The sequence below is a fragment of the Hydra vulgaris genome, chromosome 01 (assembly GCF_038396675.1).
Source record: "Hydra vulgaris chromosome 01, alternate assembly HydraT2T_AEP".
In the NCBI taxonomy this organism is placed as follows: Eukaryota; Metazoa; Cnidaria; class Hydrozoa; order Anthoathecata; family Hydridae; genus Hydra; species Hydra vulgaris.
The window spans coordinates 8,025,123-8,041,232 of record NC_088920.1 but is presented as its reverse complement, the minus strand read 5'-3'; the positions used below and the strand labels follow the sequence as shown (position 1 = coordinate 8,041,232).

At 31.1% G+C, this 16,110-nt stretch overlaps 1 protein-coding gene across 1 annotated transcript; it reads right to left on the bottom strand.

The window, feature by feature from the left end:
• Positions 1-9,482: 9,482 nt before the first annotated feature.
• On the bottom strand, positions 9,483-15,760 carry LOC136074047 (interferon-induced very large GTPase 1-like). The gene is made up of 3 exons (XM_065786346.1): positions 15,728-15,760; positions 15,189-15,461; positions 9,483-11,765 (listed from the first exon to the last, which is right to left on the bottom strand). Exons 1-3 carry the CDS (start codon positions 15,758-15,760, stop codon positions 9,483-9,485), a joined length of 2,589 nt encoding a protein of 862 aa, XP_065642418.1.
• Positions 15,761-16,110: the final 350 nt, after the last annotated feature.

Sequence of the window (16,110 nt, the reverse complement as noted above, 5' to 3'; positions counted from 1 at the left end):
AATTTGCAAATAGTATATTTAAATATTTAAATATATCATGAACTTAAATAACTTAAACAGCTGTAAAAATTGCAAAACGAAAAAAAACGAAAAAAAAAGTGCAAACAAAATTATATATTTAGATTGACAGTCATCATCAGTCATTATGATTTGAAACATGATGTTGATGAAATTGTTAATATAATTATCCTGGTCAATGATTATCTGATTTCTAACACTGATAAAGATGGTGTTTAATGCTAATGTCTAAAGAAAGTTATTAAAGACATTTTTTAATAAAGTTTGTATAATGCTGTAAAGAATGCCCAATAACGATGGCACCTTAAAAATGGTGATTATCCATAAGCAAGTGAACCATAAGCAAGTCAACCATGTGCTATTATAAATAAACTCTTTAAACCCTTGAAAATAAATACCAGCTCTTTATATTTTATAATCTTTTAGTTTTGATGATGCAGTCCACAAATTCAGAAAAATTAGTTAAGAAATTGACTCACTTGATAAACTATTATGTCAGGTCAAGTTATCATGCTACTGATAACATATAACCCAGTACAATCTGCTTCATGTCCTGCTGCCTTGTAGGATACGCCTTTTTAGGCAAAGGCTAGGAGATGCCAACTCCGACTTAAAACACCCCCTGCCTTGAGGCTTTTGGCTGAGTAAAGGCTAGAGATGTTAAATGCATCTGGCTACTGTTTTGTAGAAGGCCTCCTAGTCAAAGACTTAAGGAGTAAACAGATTCTATCTATTGATCACCCCCGCACCCCTTTTTCATCTATTAGGCTGGCACAGATGTATTATTAATACATGGCGGAGGTCACATTTGGAGCCCTTTGTTATGGCTTAGGGTTTATTAATAGTAATGAGGCAATTGCTTGGGCTATTAAACAGTGTTCTGAGTACTATCTATGCTTTGAATCATGTTCTTAAACAAATTTAAAAATGAATAAAGTACCAAAAATTATAAAACACAAAAAACCATCATCACCAAGTTCTCTAAACCCATCATTCACTAATAATCGAAGTAACTTTTCTTCTGTTGAGTCTTATCTCTTGCAAAGTTCACCAGACCTACTTGCTTTTCGTGAGACTATTTTGAGTTCAGCTGTCTTATCTTGCGATCTTAGTGTTGATGATTATCTTCCTTTATTTCATTATAAGACTCCAATAGTCATATGCTTGGCCTGGGCATTTAATTCGTAAAAATTCACCCCTTTGTTGTGAAACTAGGTTTGAATCCAAAGACTATTCTTTCACGTGCCTTCGTTTAGCACCACTTTACTCTATCGCCTTTCTCTTTGTTATATATCGCTCTCCTTCATCTCAAAACTGCACTCTTTTTGATGTTATTTCTGATCTTATTGATCAAGCCCTCACTCTTTATCCATCAGCTAATATAGTTTTTGTTGGTGACTTTAAGGCTCACCACTCTGAATGGCTTGGGTCTAGTGTCAGTGATTCTGCAGGCATTAAAGCCCACAACCTTTGCCTCAAACCCTAACTCAAATAATCAACTTTCCAACTCGCTTTACAGACAACCCGAATCATTTACTTTCTCCACTCGACTTATGTCTTGTTTCTGATCCAAGTCAGTGCTCAGTTTCTCCACATTCACCCTTAGGTGCTTCTGATCACAGTTTGACCTCTCTAACTAATATCTCATTCTTCTTCATCACCTGAATCCCCCTATTATCGTACCTCTTACAACTACCTTAAAGCTGACTGGGATTCTTTTCATGATTTTCTTCCTGATGGCATTTGGGTAAAAATCTTTATTCTTCCTGTCGACAAATGTGCTTCTAACATAACTTCGTGGATTCAAGCTGACATGGAATATTTTGTTTCCTCTCAACAATTCCAGGTCAAGCCTCACCCTCCTCCATGGTTTTCCTGTGCTGCTTCAATTGCCACTGTGCTGCTGCAATTGCCACTGTGCTGTTGCCACTGTGCAATTGCCACTGTGCTGCTGCAATTGCCACTGTGCTGCTGCAATTGCCAATCGAAACCGTAACTTCTATATCTATCAGCAGAACAATTCTCTAGAAAACAGATGCCTGTTAATTACTGCAAGAAACCATTGTAAAAAGGTTTTGTCTAACACCAAAGCCCGCTATTCTCAGGTCATGAAATCTTGTATTTCATCTCAAAAATTAGGCTCTCGTGACTTCTGGAGAATCTTTAATAGTATTAATAATAAGGGAAAATCTTTAATTCCACCTCTCTTGTATGGTTAAGACTTCGTCACCTCACCTAAAGACAAAGCTGAATTGTTTGCTAAAAACTTTTCATCAATATTATCTCTTGATTCCACTAGTTGCGTTCTACATATTATTGACAACAAACAGGTTGATCCATTGCTTGACATTCATATCACTCCAGCTTCTGTATCTAAAGTGATTTCCTGACTAGATTCTTCTACAGATTGTGGCCCGGACAAAATACCTGTTATTGTCTAACAGAAGTGTTCTCCGGAGCTGTCGTGTATACTAAAAACTATTCAACAAGTGCTTATCTGAGTCTTGTTTTTCAGCCTGCTGGAAAGCGGCATCTGTTATCCTTATCTTCAAAAATTCTGGAGAGCGACCTGATTCGTCTAACTACCGTCCCATTAGTCTTCTTCTTATCATAAGCAAGGTTTTTGAAACTTTAATTAGCAAACACTTAATTTCTCATCTTGAATCTCATAACTTACTTTCTGACCATCAATATGGATTTCGATCATCTCGTTCTACAGCTGATTTGCTAACAGTAATAACCGATAGGTTTTATCGTGCATTAGATGAAGGTGGAGAGGTTAAGGTCATCGCTCTTGACATTTTAAAAGCTTTTGATAAAGTTTGGAATGCTGGTCTCCTCCATAAACTTTCTTCTTATGGTGTATCTGGCAACATCTTTAAGATTATTGAATCCCTCCTTTCTGATTGTAGTATAAAACTTGTCCTCCATAGACAGCACTCTTTTTCTTATTCTATAATTTCAGGGGTTCCTCAAGGTTCTATCCTTGGCCCTATATTCTTTTTAATTTACATTAACGATCTTCCAGATATTCTCACATCTAAGATGGCATTGTTTGCTGATGACAATTCATTTTTGTTTTGATAAGAAGCCAACACTCTCTGATTGCTTGGAGGGGGGCATTTGAGCTTGAAAAGGATCTCACTTCTGCGACAGCATGGGGCTCACAGTGGCTGGTGAACTTCAATACAGATAAAAGACAATTTTTTTTCAGCCAATCGTTATTGCAATAAGTTAGATCTTCCTATATTTATGAATGGTGATATACTTGATGAGTCATCTACTCTTCATCTTCTAGGATTAACTCTTACTTCCGATCTTTCTTGGAAACCATATATCAAATCAGTTGCAAAATTAGCATCTGCTAAGGTTGCATTTCTTTATCAAGCTCGATACTTTCTTACTTTGGATTTCTATTCTCTATCTCTATAAATGTCTACCATATCTGGGGTGGATCTTCTATTGATGCCCTTTCTCTTTTAGACAAGGTGCAAAAACGCATTGTAAACATAGTTTACAATAGAGTGGATCTGCTCTTTCAACCAACCTCCAACCATTATCACATCGTCGTAATGTTGCTTCTCTTTCTCTTTTCTACAAATTCTATAATGGGCACTTCTCTAAAGAGCTAGCGTCTCTTGTGCCATCTACTGAAATTTATTCTCGTGTTCCAAAAACGCTTATTCGTCTAGTTTTTTTCCTCGAACATCAGTTCTTAGGAATTTGCTTCCTTCATCTTGCTTTCCTGATTCATATAATTTGCAATCCTTTAAGTCGTCTGTCAATTGTTATCTTGCTCTACAATCTTCATCTTTTCTCTTCCAGTAACTTCCATCTTTAATTAGTGGTTGCTTGCAGGCTTGTTGGAAGCGAAGATGTTTAAAAAAAAAAACAAAAAAAAATTCACACTAAAGCTGATTGACAGTTATTTAAAAAGATTTTAAAAACATGTATTTAAATAAAATTATAACAAAAGATATCGAAAAGCCATAAAACCACAGAACTTTTGATTTTTATGTTTGGACTCGAACTATAATAGTTTTTTAATAAAGACCTAACACTTTTTTTAAAAAATAGTGTCTCAGTTTTAAATATTAAAATGATTACACAACTTTCATATTTCCATGCTTGAATAGTTAAACTAAAACCCAGTTATCACAATAAAACTTGTTTTGATAAGCAAAATCTTATAGTGATAACTGTTCTGCCACTCTTTAAGTTTTTCTTTTACTGTTTTTTACTTTCTTTTTTTTCAAAAATTTAAGTTTGTTCCCAATGCTAATAATCAAACTAATATTTTTTACGTTATTTTGAAATAAAAATTATTTATAAGTGATACAGTTTAAAATAACAAAGATTTCTTCTTGTGTTGCTGATTAGTCAGCTATTTAGCTCAGAACATTTCTGCTTTTCTACTTTTTGTGTCTTTTTACAAAAAGTAGAAACGCAGAAATGTTCTGACTCACTTTTGAGCCATCTTTTAATCACAATCTGTTCAGCAGCGTAACAACCAACTTGGAATATATGGAAAAATACTTCATTAAAGTCTTTGAAAACATGAAAGACTTGATAGTAATGAATTTGTATAATAAAAAGTAAATAAACAAACAGAAAAAAATTTAAAGGTAATAAAAAATATATGTTGAAGGTGGGATGTTCGACGCTTGCCTACTCATCCCGTTTATCGTCTTGGTGATAGATGTAATAATCACCCCGACGGATCTGCTTTGAGGATTCTAGGTTATTGAAAAAAAACCAGCGAACATTGGCAAAAAAAGAAACAACAAATAAAAACCTAGATCCTCTATTCGGCTTAGCATTTTAAGACCTAAGTTAGTACCACCAACTCAACACATTGGCTCACTTCATTGGTCACCAATATTCGAAGTGCCTTACAATACTACACTTGATCTTAGCCATTAGGCTGAGAAGCGCAAGTAGGTCAATTTAAGCTAAAAATGCTCCATGGTATTTTGCAAATAACTAAAGAAAAGTAATCAAATTCATCAATTATTTGTATTTTGTGGCGAGTAAACGAATCGAAGAAAATTTCAAGAAAAGAAAGCAATCACATTTTCAATGCATTGATCATGTAAAAATTTTTAAAATTTATTCTATGCTTAGCTAAAACTCAAAAAATGAAAGTTATAAACCAATATTTTTTAATTTTAGCAATTAATACTCATACCCTAGTGATAAGGAATCCACCTTTTTTTTTCATATTTCAGTTCTGTTTTGATCGTGTAATTTCATTTTAAAATGATATGCATATAAATATAATTAGCAGATATATATTTACATTTATTGACACAAGTGAAAAAATAATAATATTGGAATGAAAACCTATTCTATCTTTTTATTGATATAATATTACAGCAGATTAATATTATATATAGCATATATATTATTATATTTAATACAACAAATATTAGTGTAACAGATTATATTTCCTCTTGTATTATTAATAATTCAATTTTGCAATTATGCTAATAGAGTTTTTTTATTGTGAAACATTGACTTCCAAAATCATTCTGTTAGTTTATAAGTGCAACAAAAAATGATAGTGAGAGTGAGAGTGGAGGAATATAACGACAAGAGGCTAGTGAAAAAAAATAAGCTAAACCTAAAAACCTAATTTTACTATTAATTTTATTATTATTATTTTCATTATTACTATTATTGTTATTATTATCATTATTAGCTAAATATCGAGTTAGCTGGATGATGAAGTTGACAGACTTCTAAGAACAGACTGTTGATTTGATAATAGCACAAAAGATCTTCATGTTGGAATGAAAAAAAAGGAGCTGCATCTAAACTAAAATTAATATCTACAACTAAAAGACAAGCTGGTGATGAAAAGTTAATCCATTAAAATATGTCAAATGTCACCTTACTAAGTGATTTATTTTATCTTTACACATCTAGAGAATTTTTAATACTTTAACGGAGGATAAATTACTTAAGTTTTATGAGTTAGCAGTGAAAAAAGTTAAATGTTAAGTTTAATTAGCTAATTAATTGTTAATTAAGCTTCAACTAGCTATTAATTTTTTTAATATATGAAGACTTTCAAATAACAAAACCATAAAGTAACAGTTTACTCATTTCAAACACTTTGTTCAACAGCTTTCAATGTATTTAGTTAAAAAAATATATTTAAATATATCTAATAGTTGATATGTAAAAAATGGTGATTGCTCTATTAAATTTTTTATCAAACATTTTTAAAAATGTATATTGATAGCTTTTCGAGAAAAGTAAAAGCTTCCAGAAATATTGAACTGAAGAAAGAAAAAAGTATTTGAAGATTTCACATAAAACGTAAAATAAAGAACAAAATTTTAAGGGATTTAAATCGAACTCTTTTAGTACAAAATTTTACAACTCATTTAATTTAATTGTTACTCAAACTATGTTGATTTCTGTTTCAAAACTAAATTACAAATTTGATTGCAAGTTGTATAACAAAAATCGCATACATTTTTAATTATATTGAATCAATATAATAATTAATTAAAATGATTATTAAATGCTAAATCATATTGTTGTTTTATAAAATCTTGCTGCTTTTCAATTAATTATTTAAAAATCGTAGATTCAAAAAGTTCACATAAAAAATAAGGGCAAAAAAATTAATAAAAAAATAAAAGACAAGAAACGAAAATGGAAAAATAGTTGATCAAATAAAAAATAAAAACCTCTTAACCAATAAATCTTGTTAAAGAATTTTTTTTTCTAAACTAAACAAAGGAAAATATTATTGATTGAACTTCGATATACTGAAATTCAATGCCTTTTAAAAAAAATTAGCGTGATAGTAGTAGACACTAAGCAATAACTTAAAATATGATTCAAACAATATGACGCCCATTCACATTTCTAACGGTTGCTCCATCTAAATAGAAACAATTGTTGATTACATTTATTGCTTCAATTTTGGTTACTCCGCTCCAATTACTAATATCAGTTTTTACAGCTTCAGGATAAAACTTATCTAGGTTTTGCATAACGTGATAAGTGATATATTTCCAATACAAACAGTGATCACTAGCCATTACATCAATTTCCCAGCTCAAATAGTTTGGTCCAACAGATTTGTAATCTTCGTATCTAACATATTCGTACTTCGTATCAATATTTTTGAATAATCTACTAGAAATGACAAGGTCGTTACAAAATTCGATTACAAAAACAGTACTATGTTCCACAATCCAATGTCCGAAGCCTTGAGGGCGATGGCATCTACTCGAATGATCATTACTTTCATCCGCATGTGTTTGATTGCAAGGTGCTCTGCAAAACGGACACTTAGTTGTACATTGAAATAAATGATTTTTAATATCATTCTTGAGTTGCTTTTTCAAATTTAATTCTTCTTTAAATGAAAGTTTGACTTCGTTGTTATCTGCAGATTCAAATAATGAAGCTAATTTTTCGATCAGTTCTTTTTCATCCTCCATTCTTTCTTCAAAATTTGGCGTAAAAATATTATCAAAATCTACCTCTCCAATTCCTAATGTTTTTATTACTGAATATTCGCAAATATTTACTTTAAGGGTTTTGTTTCTATCGGGTTCAAACTTATTCAGGCATTCTGTTTTCAGTTTTTCAATAATTGCGTTTAATATCAAATTGAATTCTTTACTAATGTTTGATTCTTCATTATCATCAATTACTTGAGAAATTTTATCTTCAAAAGAGACGAATGGCTCATTGAAATAAGTTTTAAGGAACGATATTTCTTCGTCACTTGTTGGGTTTTTTGATACAACTTCTATTACATCACGAAGTACCAAGCCATGCACATGGAGCTTTTGTGTGATCCTCTTCAAAACTAGTTCTTTCAACACGCCTCTAATTGAAACTAAAGCTTGTTTCTTTGCTGCTGTTAGAAGAAGCGATCTTATTTGCCGAGCAGCGATTGTTATATCTTTTTCCTTTCGTAAAATTGATAAGAATAGCTCTTTGAATGACTTTTTCTCTTTTTTAATTTTTTCCATAGTATCAACATGCGCCAAATAACTTTCTTGTACCTTACTAAAATTTTCAACAGCAATTTGTGCTGCGTAACAAGCAAATACCGCTATGAAAGAGTTATTCAAGTTAAACTTTTCACTGGATTTTACTTCAGAGTGAGTGATCTTCAAAATATCAACTGCTTTTCTCAAATACTGTTGAACTAACACAATACAATCAAATTGTGGATAAGTTTGGAATTTCATTTGTTTAACGTCTCCTATATCTACCAAGGAAAGCAAAGTTGTTTGTATTCGATGAACAGCTGATGAAATCATGTTCTCAACTTCACATCTTAAATATTTTTCATTGGATTGAATAAACGACTTTATATTAAAACATATAACTTTAAAAAGAGATAAAAACGACTTGTTCCACTGGAGATGTTCTAATAAATTAATCCATTCGATTTTGAACTTGTTTTCGAGCATATCACCAAATCTTTTAATAGTACTGTTAAACTTTGCAGATTGCCCATAACTATTATAAAGTTCTTGCCTGAATACATTCCTAACATCAACGGAAAGACACTTTTTTTTTTCCTGCTTTTGCATTTTGTCAATGACATCATTCCAAAACTTTTTAAATTCACTCTCGCATTCCTACTCGTTGAATTCCACGTTACTGACATCTTGGCCTTCTCTCTTCTCCAAAAGGTCTTGCGCCACTGTTTTTGTGTAAAATTGCAAAGTAACCATTCTATTCTTTAGTTCTTTTTCAAATTCTAAACAGTTCAGTTGATCAGTGAAACATTTTTCAATGCATCCTTCACAATTTTTAACGAAATTGAAGTGAATTTGTTCCATTCTATTAATATAGCGTTGTTTCCATTTTTGAAAAATGGTTTGGTTTACTGTTTTTTTGTCGATAAATTTCGCGAACGCTTCTGCTTGTGCATTGTTTAATTCGATAGATTTAGCCCGAAAATCATAACTTTTTAACAATAAATATTCTTTACAAGCGGTTTCTTCGAAGTTAGACCTAAAAAAGGATTTAATTTCATTGTAAACAATTTCAAGATTTTCATTTAAACTACATTCTAATTTTGATCTCCATATGCTTATTTCGTTTTCAATTTCATATTTGACTTGAATCTCCGCATTGTTATTTAGACTTAAAACAAAATTTTCTTCTAAAATTCCATTCAAGACCAATTCTATTTTAATGCAAAAATCTTCTAAACTTTTACTTTTTGTCTTGCTTGAGAGTATTTTAGTTAAAATATGATCTCTTAATTCCGAGCAAGCTTCGCTATAAAATTCACTTGGTGGTGCCATTGAGCCAGATCCTTCCATTAGTTGTGGAAAATAAAAAATATCATTTTCTAGTGAAATGTCAACGATATCTTGAAAGTATCGATATCTCTTCTGCATTATATCAGCTTGTGCTACAACAACCTCATCCATTTGTTTCATAAAAGTATTTCGACCAGATATGTTTTTTTCTTACGCAGATGGATCACAGTTTTGATGAACAAACACGACATTCGGATGAAAATCTACCATATCCATTCTCATAAGCGCGCAAATACTTACTTCTAAAAAGTTCTCTATGTCATTTGGTAACTCTCCGCGCACATTAAGTATTGCAATATCTGAAATCCCAAGAACGAAGGTTGCTATTTCGTTATCGTGGGTATTGTTATTTTTGTACTCAGGAGCGCCTAATCCTTCTGTATCAACAACAAGGATTGCATTATTCTTGTCGTTTTCCAAAGAAACTGGAATTAATTGTAAATAAGCTCCTTTTGTGCAGCGCCCAGCACTCACAGGAAACTGTATTCCAAACATGGTGTTCAGTAAAGTTGATTTACCAGAGCTTTGAGTTCCAAGCACTGTTAATACAAAGATTCTTGGTTCATGCTTTAGGCCATAAAACTTCTTATAGGATTTTTTGAACACCTTAAATACATCTTTCAGCCAAAATACTGGGACTGATAATCCGTCACCATCTAATAGTTCCAACGCAACTCCATTTAAAAGCAAGGACGCTGCTAATTCAGGAAGCATGTTCATGCAATTGGTGAGTTCTTTGTTTAAATTGTGACGGTTTCTAGATAGTGTTTCATATATCCCACCAATCTCACGAATAATAGTTTCAACTCCTATAGATATATCCAATAAAATATTGCTTAGGTTATCGCAGAGCATTTGCAGATCCCGTTGATCTTTGGAAAATGATAATTCGTCGTTTATATTTTTGGTTTCCTTTTTCTTTAGTAAATTTAACTTCTTATTGGCAATTGAGTATTGATTGCGAACATCAGAAAGGTGCGTAAAAGACCAATCATCTAAATAACTTTTAACATCACTTAAATATCTGATCCTCATCATGTAATTACTTTTATATATCTTTCTCAGGAATAACGACGTAAGATCAGGAAGACCTTCTTTTATTATTTCGAACTGCTCCTTTCTAACAGTAAAGATTTCATCTCTGTACTTATATTTCTGATCAAGATTCCGAGTTCTACTTTCTTTTTTTTGTGCTTCTGCGTATCGTTTTATTGTAGACTGTATCGGAAATAATTTCTTTCTAATTTGTGCTCTCTCTTGAGTGTTTGACTTTTTCATTAGATCTACTTCATTAAGAAAGGAGTCACTGACAACTTTTGCTTTATTTTTTGAAACATATTCTGGAGTTACTTTGGAAAACCTTTCGTTTAGACTGAGTTTTTGTAAATTTTTTTCAAGAGTTTCTTCTATTTCAACTGTCAACGATTGTAATAGTTTATGATAGTTTTCATCAATTATCTTCCATTTAACATTGCGACAGATATTTTCAAACATAGCACGATTACTTCTTACATGTCCAGCTGATTCTTTTGTCATCAAAATTACCAGTTTTTTCAAAGATGATTGGCTGTTGTCATTAGTTAAAGCCTTTAGAAGAGCTAAATGTTGCTCATCTTTGAACATATCTATGCCACAAAGTGCGAATAACACATCCGAAGCTGAAGCAAGTAATGCGGCCAAGTGAATGTGGTGAAGAGCATTTCCTCTTAGGTTTAGCAAAGAAAAAGCTTCGGAAAATTCCTTTTTTTTGTGTGTTAACTTATGATACCATAGTCCTTCAACTGCTCCCTCTGATGTTTTTCTGTTCATATTACTTGAAAGAGCGTTTCTTGAGTAAAAACCACAACTCCCTAATTTTGGAATATTATTGAAACCTATTAAATCGTTACAGAGTTTTGATTTAGACCAGCTACTAATTGCCTGTTGACCAATACGCAACATTGAAATTACGCAAAGCGGAGATTTAGTAACATTTTCCTCAATTAACATATCGTTTTCGCGCCTCGCTACTATTATACTTTTAAGAGACAAATTCATGTATAGGTCTTGAGGGGACGGAAATATCACGGGGACAGAAAGGTGAAAAAAGGCAAGCTTTTGGTAAAGCTTGCTTCTTAACGAGAAGTCAGCTTTAAGAATTACATCATGTAAGATATCCATTGGGTGGTTAACTGCGGTATGCGTTCCAAGTTTTTCTTGCCATTGTAATGGTATATTGAAAGATTGATATTTCATCCTTGTAATATCCTGTAGCAATCTCATTGCTGCAATACTTTTACTTTTTGCTGGTACTGATGAGTTAGTTTCTATAATCCAGCCATAACTTTTTAATGCCCAAAGTATATCACTATCAGTGATTATGTCATTCATGTGGTAGAAGTTTTTAATGTCGTGATTATCACACTGACCATCAATATCTGGAAAATCTTCATCCTAAACAAAGATCTAAATTAATGAATAACTTATTAAGAAGTATTATGCACTTAAATAGTTTATTAACAATATATTGGATAAAAATGTAAAAAAAATTTTGTTACACAAACTTTAGTGGAAAAGACAGTTTGCTAAAAACATAGCTGTTTTTATACGCGTACACGTATTTCTACTTAAGCATTGTGTAAAATTTTTTAGTAATATTTTTTCTTTTTTGAATTTAATTAAGCTGTTAAACAAACGTATTTCTTAATTTCATGTAGCTATTAGTTACCAGTATGTTTTTAACTTTCAGATAAGCAAATTTATCTTTGTAATTTTTAAACGGCACAATGGGTTTGTCTGTTGCAAAAGAAACCCTGCAAGCTTTAAGCAATAAGATGAATGAGTAACTAAGAAGCCTATGCTCCTGCCATCTTCATTCCCAATACTTTACTGCTTATAGTAACGCCTTAATCTGCAGAGAAACTAAATCCATTATAATTTATCCTTTATTTAATTTTATATTTATGATAAAATTCAAATAAGTTTTTCAATACAAAAAATTTGTTTGAGGTTGCCATTGAGATTGCATTATGAAGGTCTTGTTCTAACAACGAGTTAAAAAATTTTATAGCTTGTTGCCCAAACGCTATAGAACTTAGACTCAGTAGGGGGCTCAGTATCACATTCGCTGAAATATCTTGAGACAAAGCTCGAAAAGTTAACAAGGCATAGGGGGATCAAAAACTTAGTAAACTTTTAGACTTGAGCTTTCTGCACATGCAAAATAGACATTTTTAGGCAGGATGATGCCCCATGCAAGGAATCTATTGATCAAGAACTTTCCTAAGATTTTGAAGAAACTGCTTAGCTGAAAATATAATTTAACTGACCAAGTACGGTTTAATTGACAGCGTGAAGAAACTTTAAAAGCATCCGGCAGCTGCAACCAGTGATCAATGTCAAGTTCGATACTGGTATTCTCAGGTTTGGTGTTGTCACTGCTGCTATCATCAGTAGACTTTTAGGTAATCTACCGATGTATTTTTTTTTTGTCTTCACCGAGAAGGCATCTTGAGGAAGATTAAATACTTCAAATTTAATAACAAGAAGGCAATTTGTTTCAAAGAGCATGCCATTAAGCATTCGAGAGCAGAGGAGAATTCCAGTTTCGCAAAAAGTACCATTAAAGGAATTTTTGTTCAATTTGCACAATGAGATCATACCTTTAGGAAACTCACCATCAAGGAAAATTAAATAAACGTGACAAGAGAGCCTGTAGCCTGTAAATTATATCTTTAATATGGCTTCCTGCATATTCAACTCATAAGTTGGAAGCAATGGTTGGAGTAAATGAGGTGGAATCAGAGTGTGATTGGGCCAAGAGAGATGGCTATATACAAACAGTTACGTTTTTGGAAAGTGAAACCTTCTTTAAAATCAATGAAAGAGTTTAAAAAGAGTTCCAAACATAAATAATAAGTCTATGAATGGACTGTCTGGAGTTTTTCTTTTGTCCGCTCAAAACGCAGATATATTTTTGCAATCCAGTGTTTAATCGCATAAATGTTGTTCTTATACCTCTTTGGCCTTATGTTTGATTTCTAAAACTTACTGTTATATTACTACCTGTGGGCTAAGTTGGTTTTATTTTCCCCTAATCTTGTGTTTTTATTTTTTAATAAATGAAGGCTAAAGGGGAAGTCCCACAGTTGTCCTATATTTTTATTAACAATAAAAATGAATTTTTGTGTTTAAAGAATTAGTAGCCCTTGTTTTTAAGCATGTTTATATACCTCGATAGTGCCTGACAACGATTTTCACTTGAGTATTGTCAATAGTAGTAAGTATTCACCATTACATGATGAAAGGGACATAAACGCGAAAATTTTTAATTGATATTAATTGTCTCAAAACTGTCATACAAAAAATGTTAATACCCTCATAAAGTTGAATTGAAAATGTTTAAATTGAATTGAAAATGTTTGAAATGAATTGAAAATGTTTGAAATTAATTGAAAATGTTTGAAATGAATTGAAAATGTTTGAAATGAATTGAAAATGTTTAAAATGCATAAATATTTAACATGTACATTTTGACGTTGAGGTAAATATTTTTTAAAAATTATACCAGAAACTAGTCCCCCATGTTCAAATACAAATAAAATCCATATGTATGCAAAAACACGATTTTTACTCACACATGACATAGCCTAATACTTATTATAACGAGTAACATTTTGCCAGAAAAAATGTTAGTTTACTTAAAGATTAAAACAAAGTCTTATGACGTAATCATCCCAGTGACAACTTTTTCTAATTTCACTTAAGTTAAAATTTATTTTTATTTATCTTTTATTATCCCGGTTGCTAAATAGCAGGTGTTCTTTGGGAAAAATAATTTGTAGTAAGCATCGGAGCGTTTTGTTGTTTCCAAATAACGATCCAAAAATCCTCATGCAAGATGAAGCTCCATTTCACACAGCAATATTATTAAGCAAATCTTGTCTAATTGAAAGTTTTTAGGATTTGTAGAAAAATGGAATTTCAGAAGGGATTTAAAAGAGGTCTGAGATAAGATCCAAGTAAAGAATAAAATATTTGGTACTGCAATCATAACCACACATTGAAAGAAATGCCTCTCAAATCCATTATTAGTATGTCACACAGTTCGAAAGTGCCATAAAAAATAAAGAATCATCCACAAATACAAATTTCTCTTCAATTTTCTTTTCTTTCTTTTCTTTCTCAATATTTTATTTTTATTATAATATGATTATGTTCAAAAAGAAATTTTATAAAATAAAAGAACTTTTATTTCTTATGCGTAAAATTTACGTTATCCTTTAAGTTTACATCTCTTTTTAATATTGAATATTTTTAAAAGCGAGTTCATGAGAACAGGAATTACACTTAAGAACTTCCATTTCTTTTATTTAAGATAAAGAGGAATTCCTTTTTCTGTCCGTGATGAATGGCAAACCATTCATTTGCTAGATAAATGCTAGCACTAGCTTGCAGCCGGGTAAAAACTACTGTTAGCGCTTATCAAGGTAAATAAACTTTTTAAAAACAATTTAAACTATATCACATTAAAAAATTTGACTGTTTTCAAAGGATAACTAATCGAGAGAAATGATTTTAATCATAAGAATTTTAAACCTGTTGATTGCCTTTAATCAAAAGAAGTTTAAAACTATTGATTGTCTTTAGTTATAAGAAGTTTGGACGTACGCAGCTTGCAAATGATTGCCTTGGAAGCTCTGTTCAAAATTATTTTCAGCTAACAATTGATTAAAGACTTTTATAATCTCTGAAGCATTTTTATAGACATCAGTCAGATCCATAAGATTTAAAATTTTAAAAAATTTGCTCATAAAAGAGCATCAAAATATTTAATTTTTTTCTATACAACCCCATTCATTATAAATTTAAACACACCTCTGTACTTTTTAAGTAAAAGTATTCCTTGCTCCATTTACTTTCACCAAACTTACAAACGGATTGAATTTGAAAACAGTATTTTCCTGGTTTGTCACAACATATCTTCGCCTCGTAAAGAAGTTTGTCATTTTTATAACTCATGAGAACATTTTCTAACTCAATGGAACATATTGACCAATCATCATCCAGCTTATAACAGAGACAATATTTCGAAACTTCATATTTCAGTACATTCCATATTAAGGTAACACTTTCTATTTTGAGAGATACCTGTAAAGAAAAAAGCATTTTAACTTTATATGGGTAAATTGTGCGTCAGAAAAGTATCTATTCATTTAATAGAAAACAAACTCAATAGTTAAATGATTAATTAGTTTTAGCAGGACTTTGGAGAGGAGGTTGAATCTTTAGAGTTTTTATTGCTTTGTTTGCAAATAATTTATTATTTACATTAATCTATAAAAAAAAGTCACAAGTATTTTAAATTTTCATGTAAATTTTTGGATAATCAGCAAAAATAAACATTTCTAGGAAACCTCATTTTGAATAAAATCACACAAGTTTTGCATTATTCACAAAATAAAAAAAATCAATTTTCAGCAAATAAAAAATTCAGTTTTAAAGAATCTCAAATTCATTAATGTCGACATTTTATTAAAAGTTTTTCTTTTTTTGCTTTTTAGTTCAACAGTCAAATATAAAATATATAATATTGTATATATTTATAAATATTTATATACAAGATTAAAAACTGATTCGCATATCCTCTAGAGAATATTAATAGAAACATTTCCTAAAAATTTGAAGTGAATTTATAAATTTTTGACTTTTTAAGTCCTCTTATGACTTGTCAGCGTTGTTTTTTTGCGCGAAATTATAGCTCTAGAAGTATCTCTGCGACAAGAATTTTTATCATAAG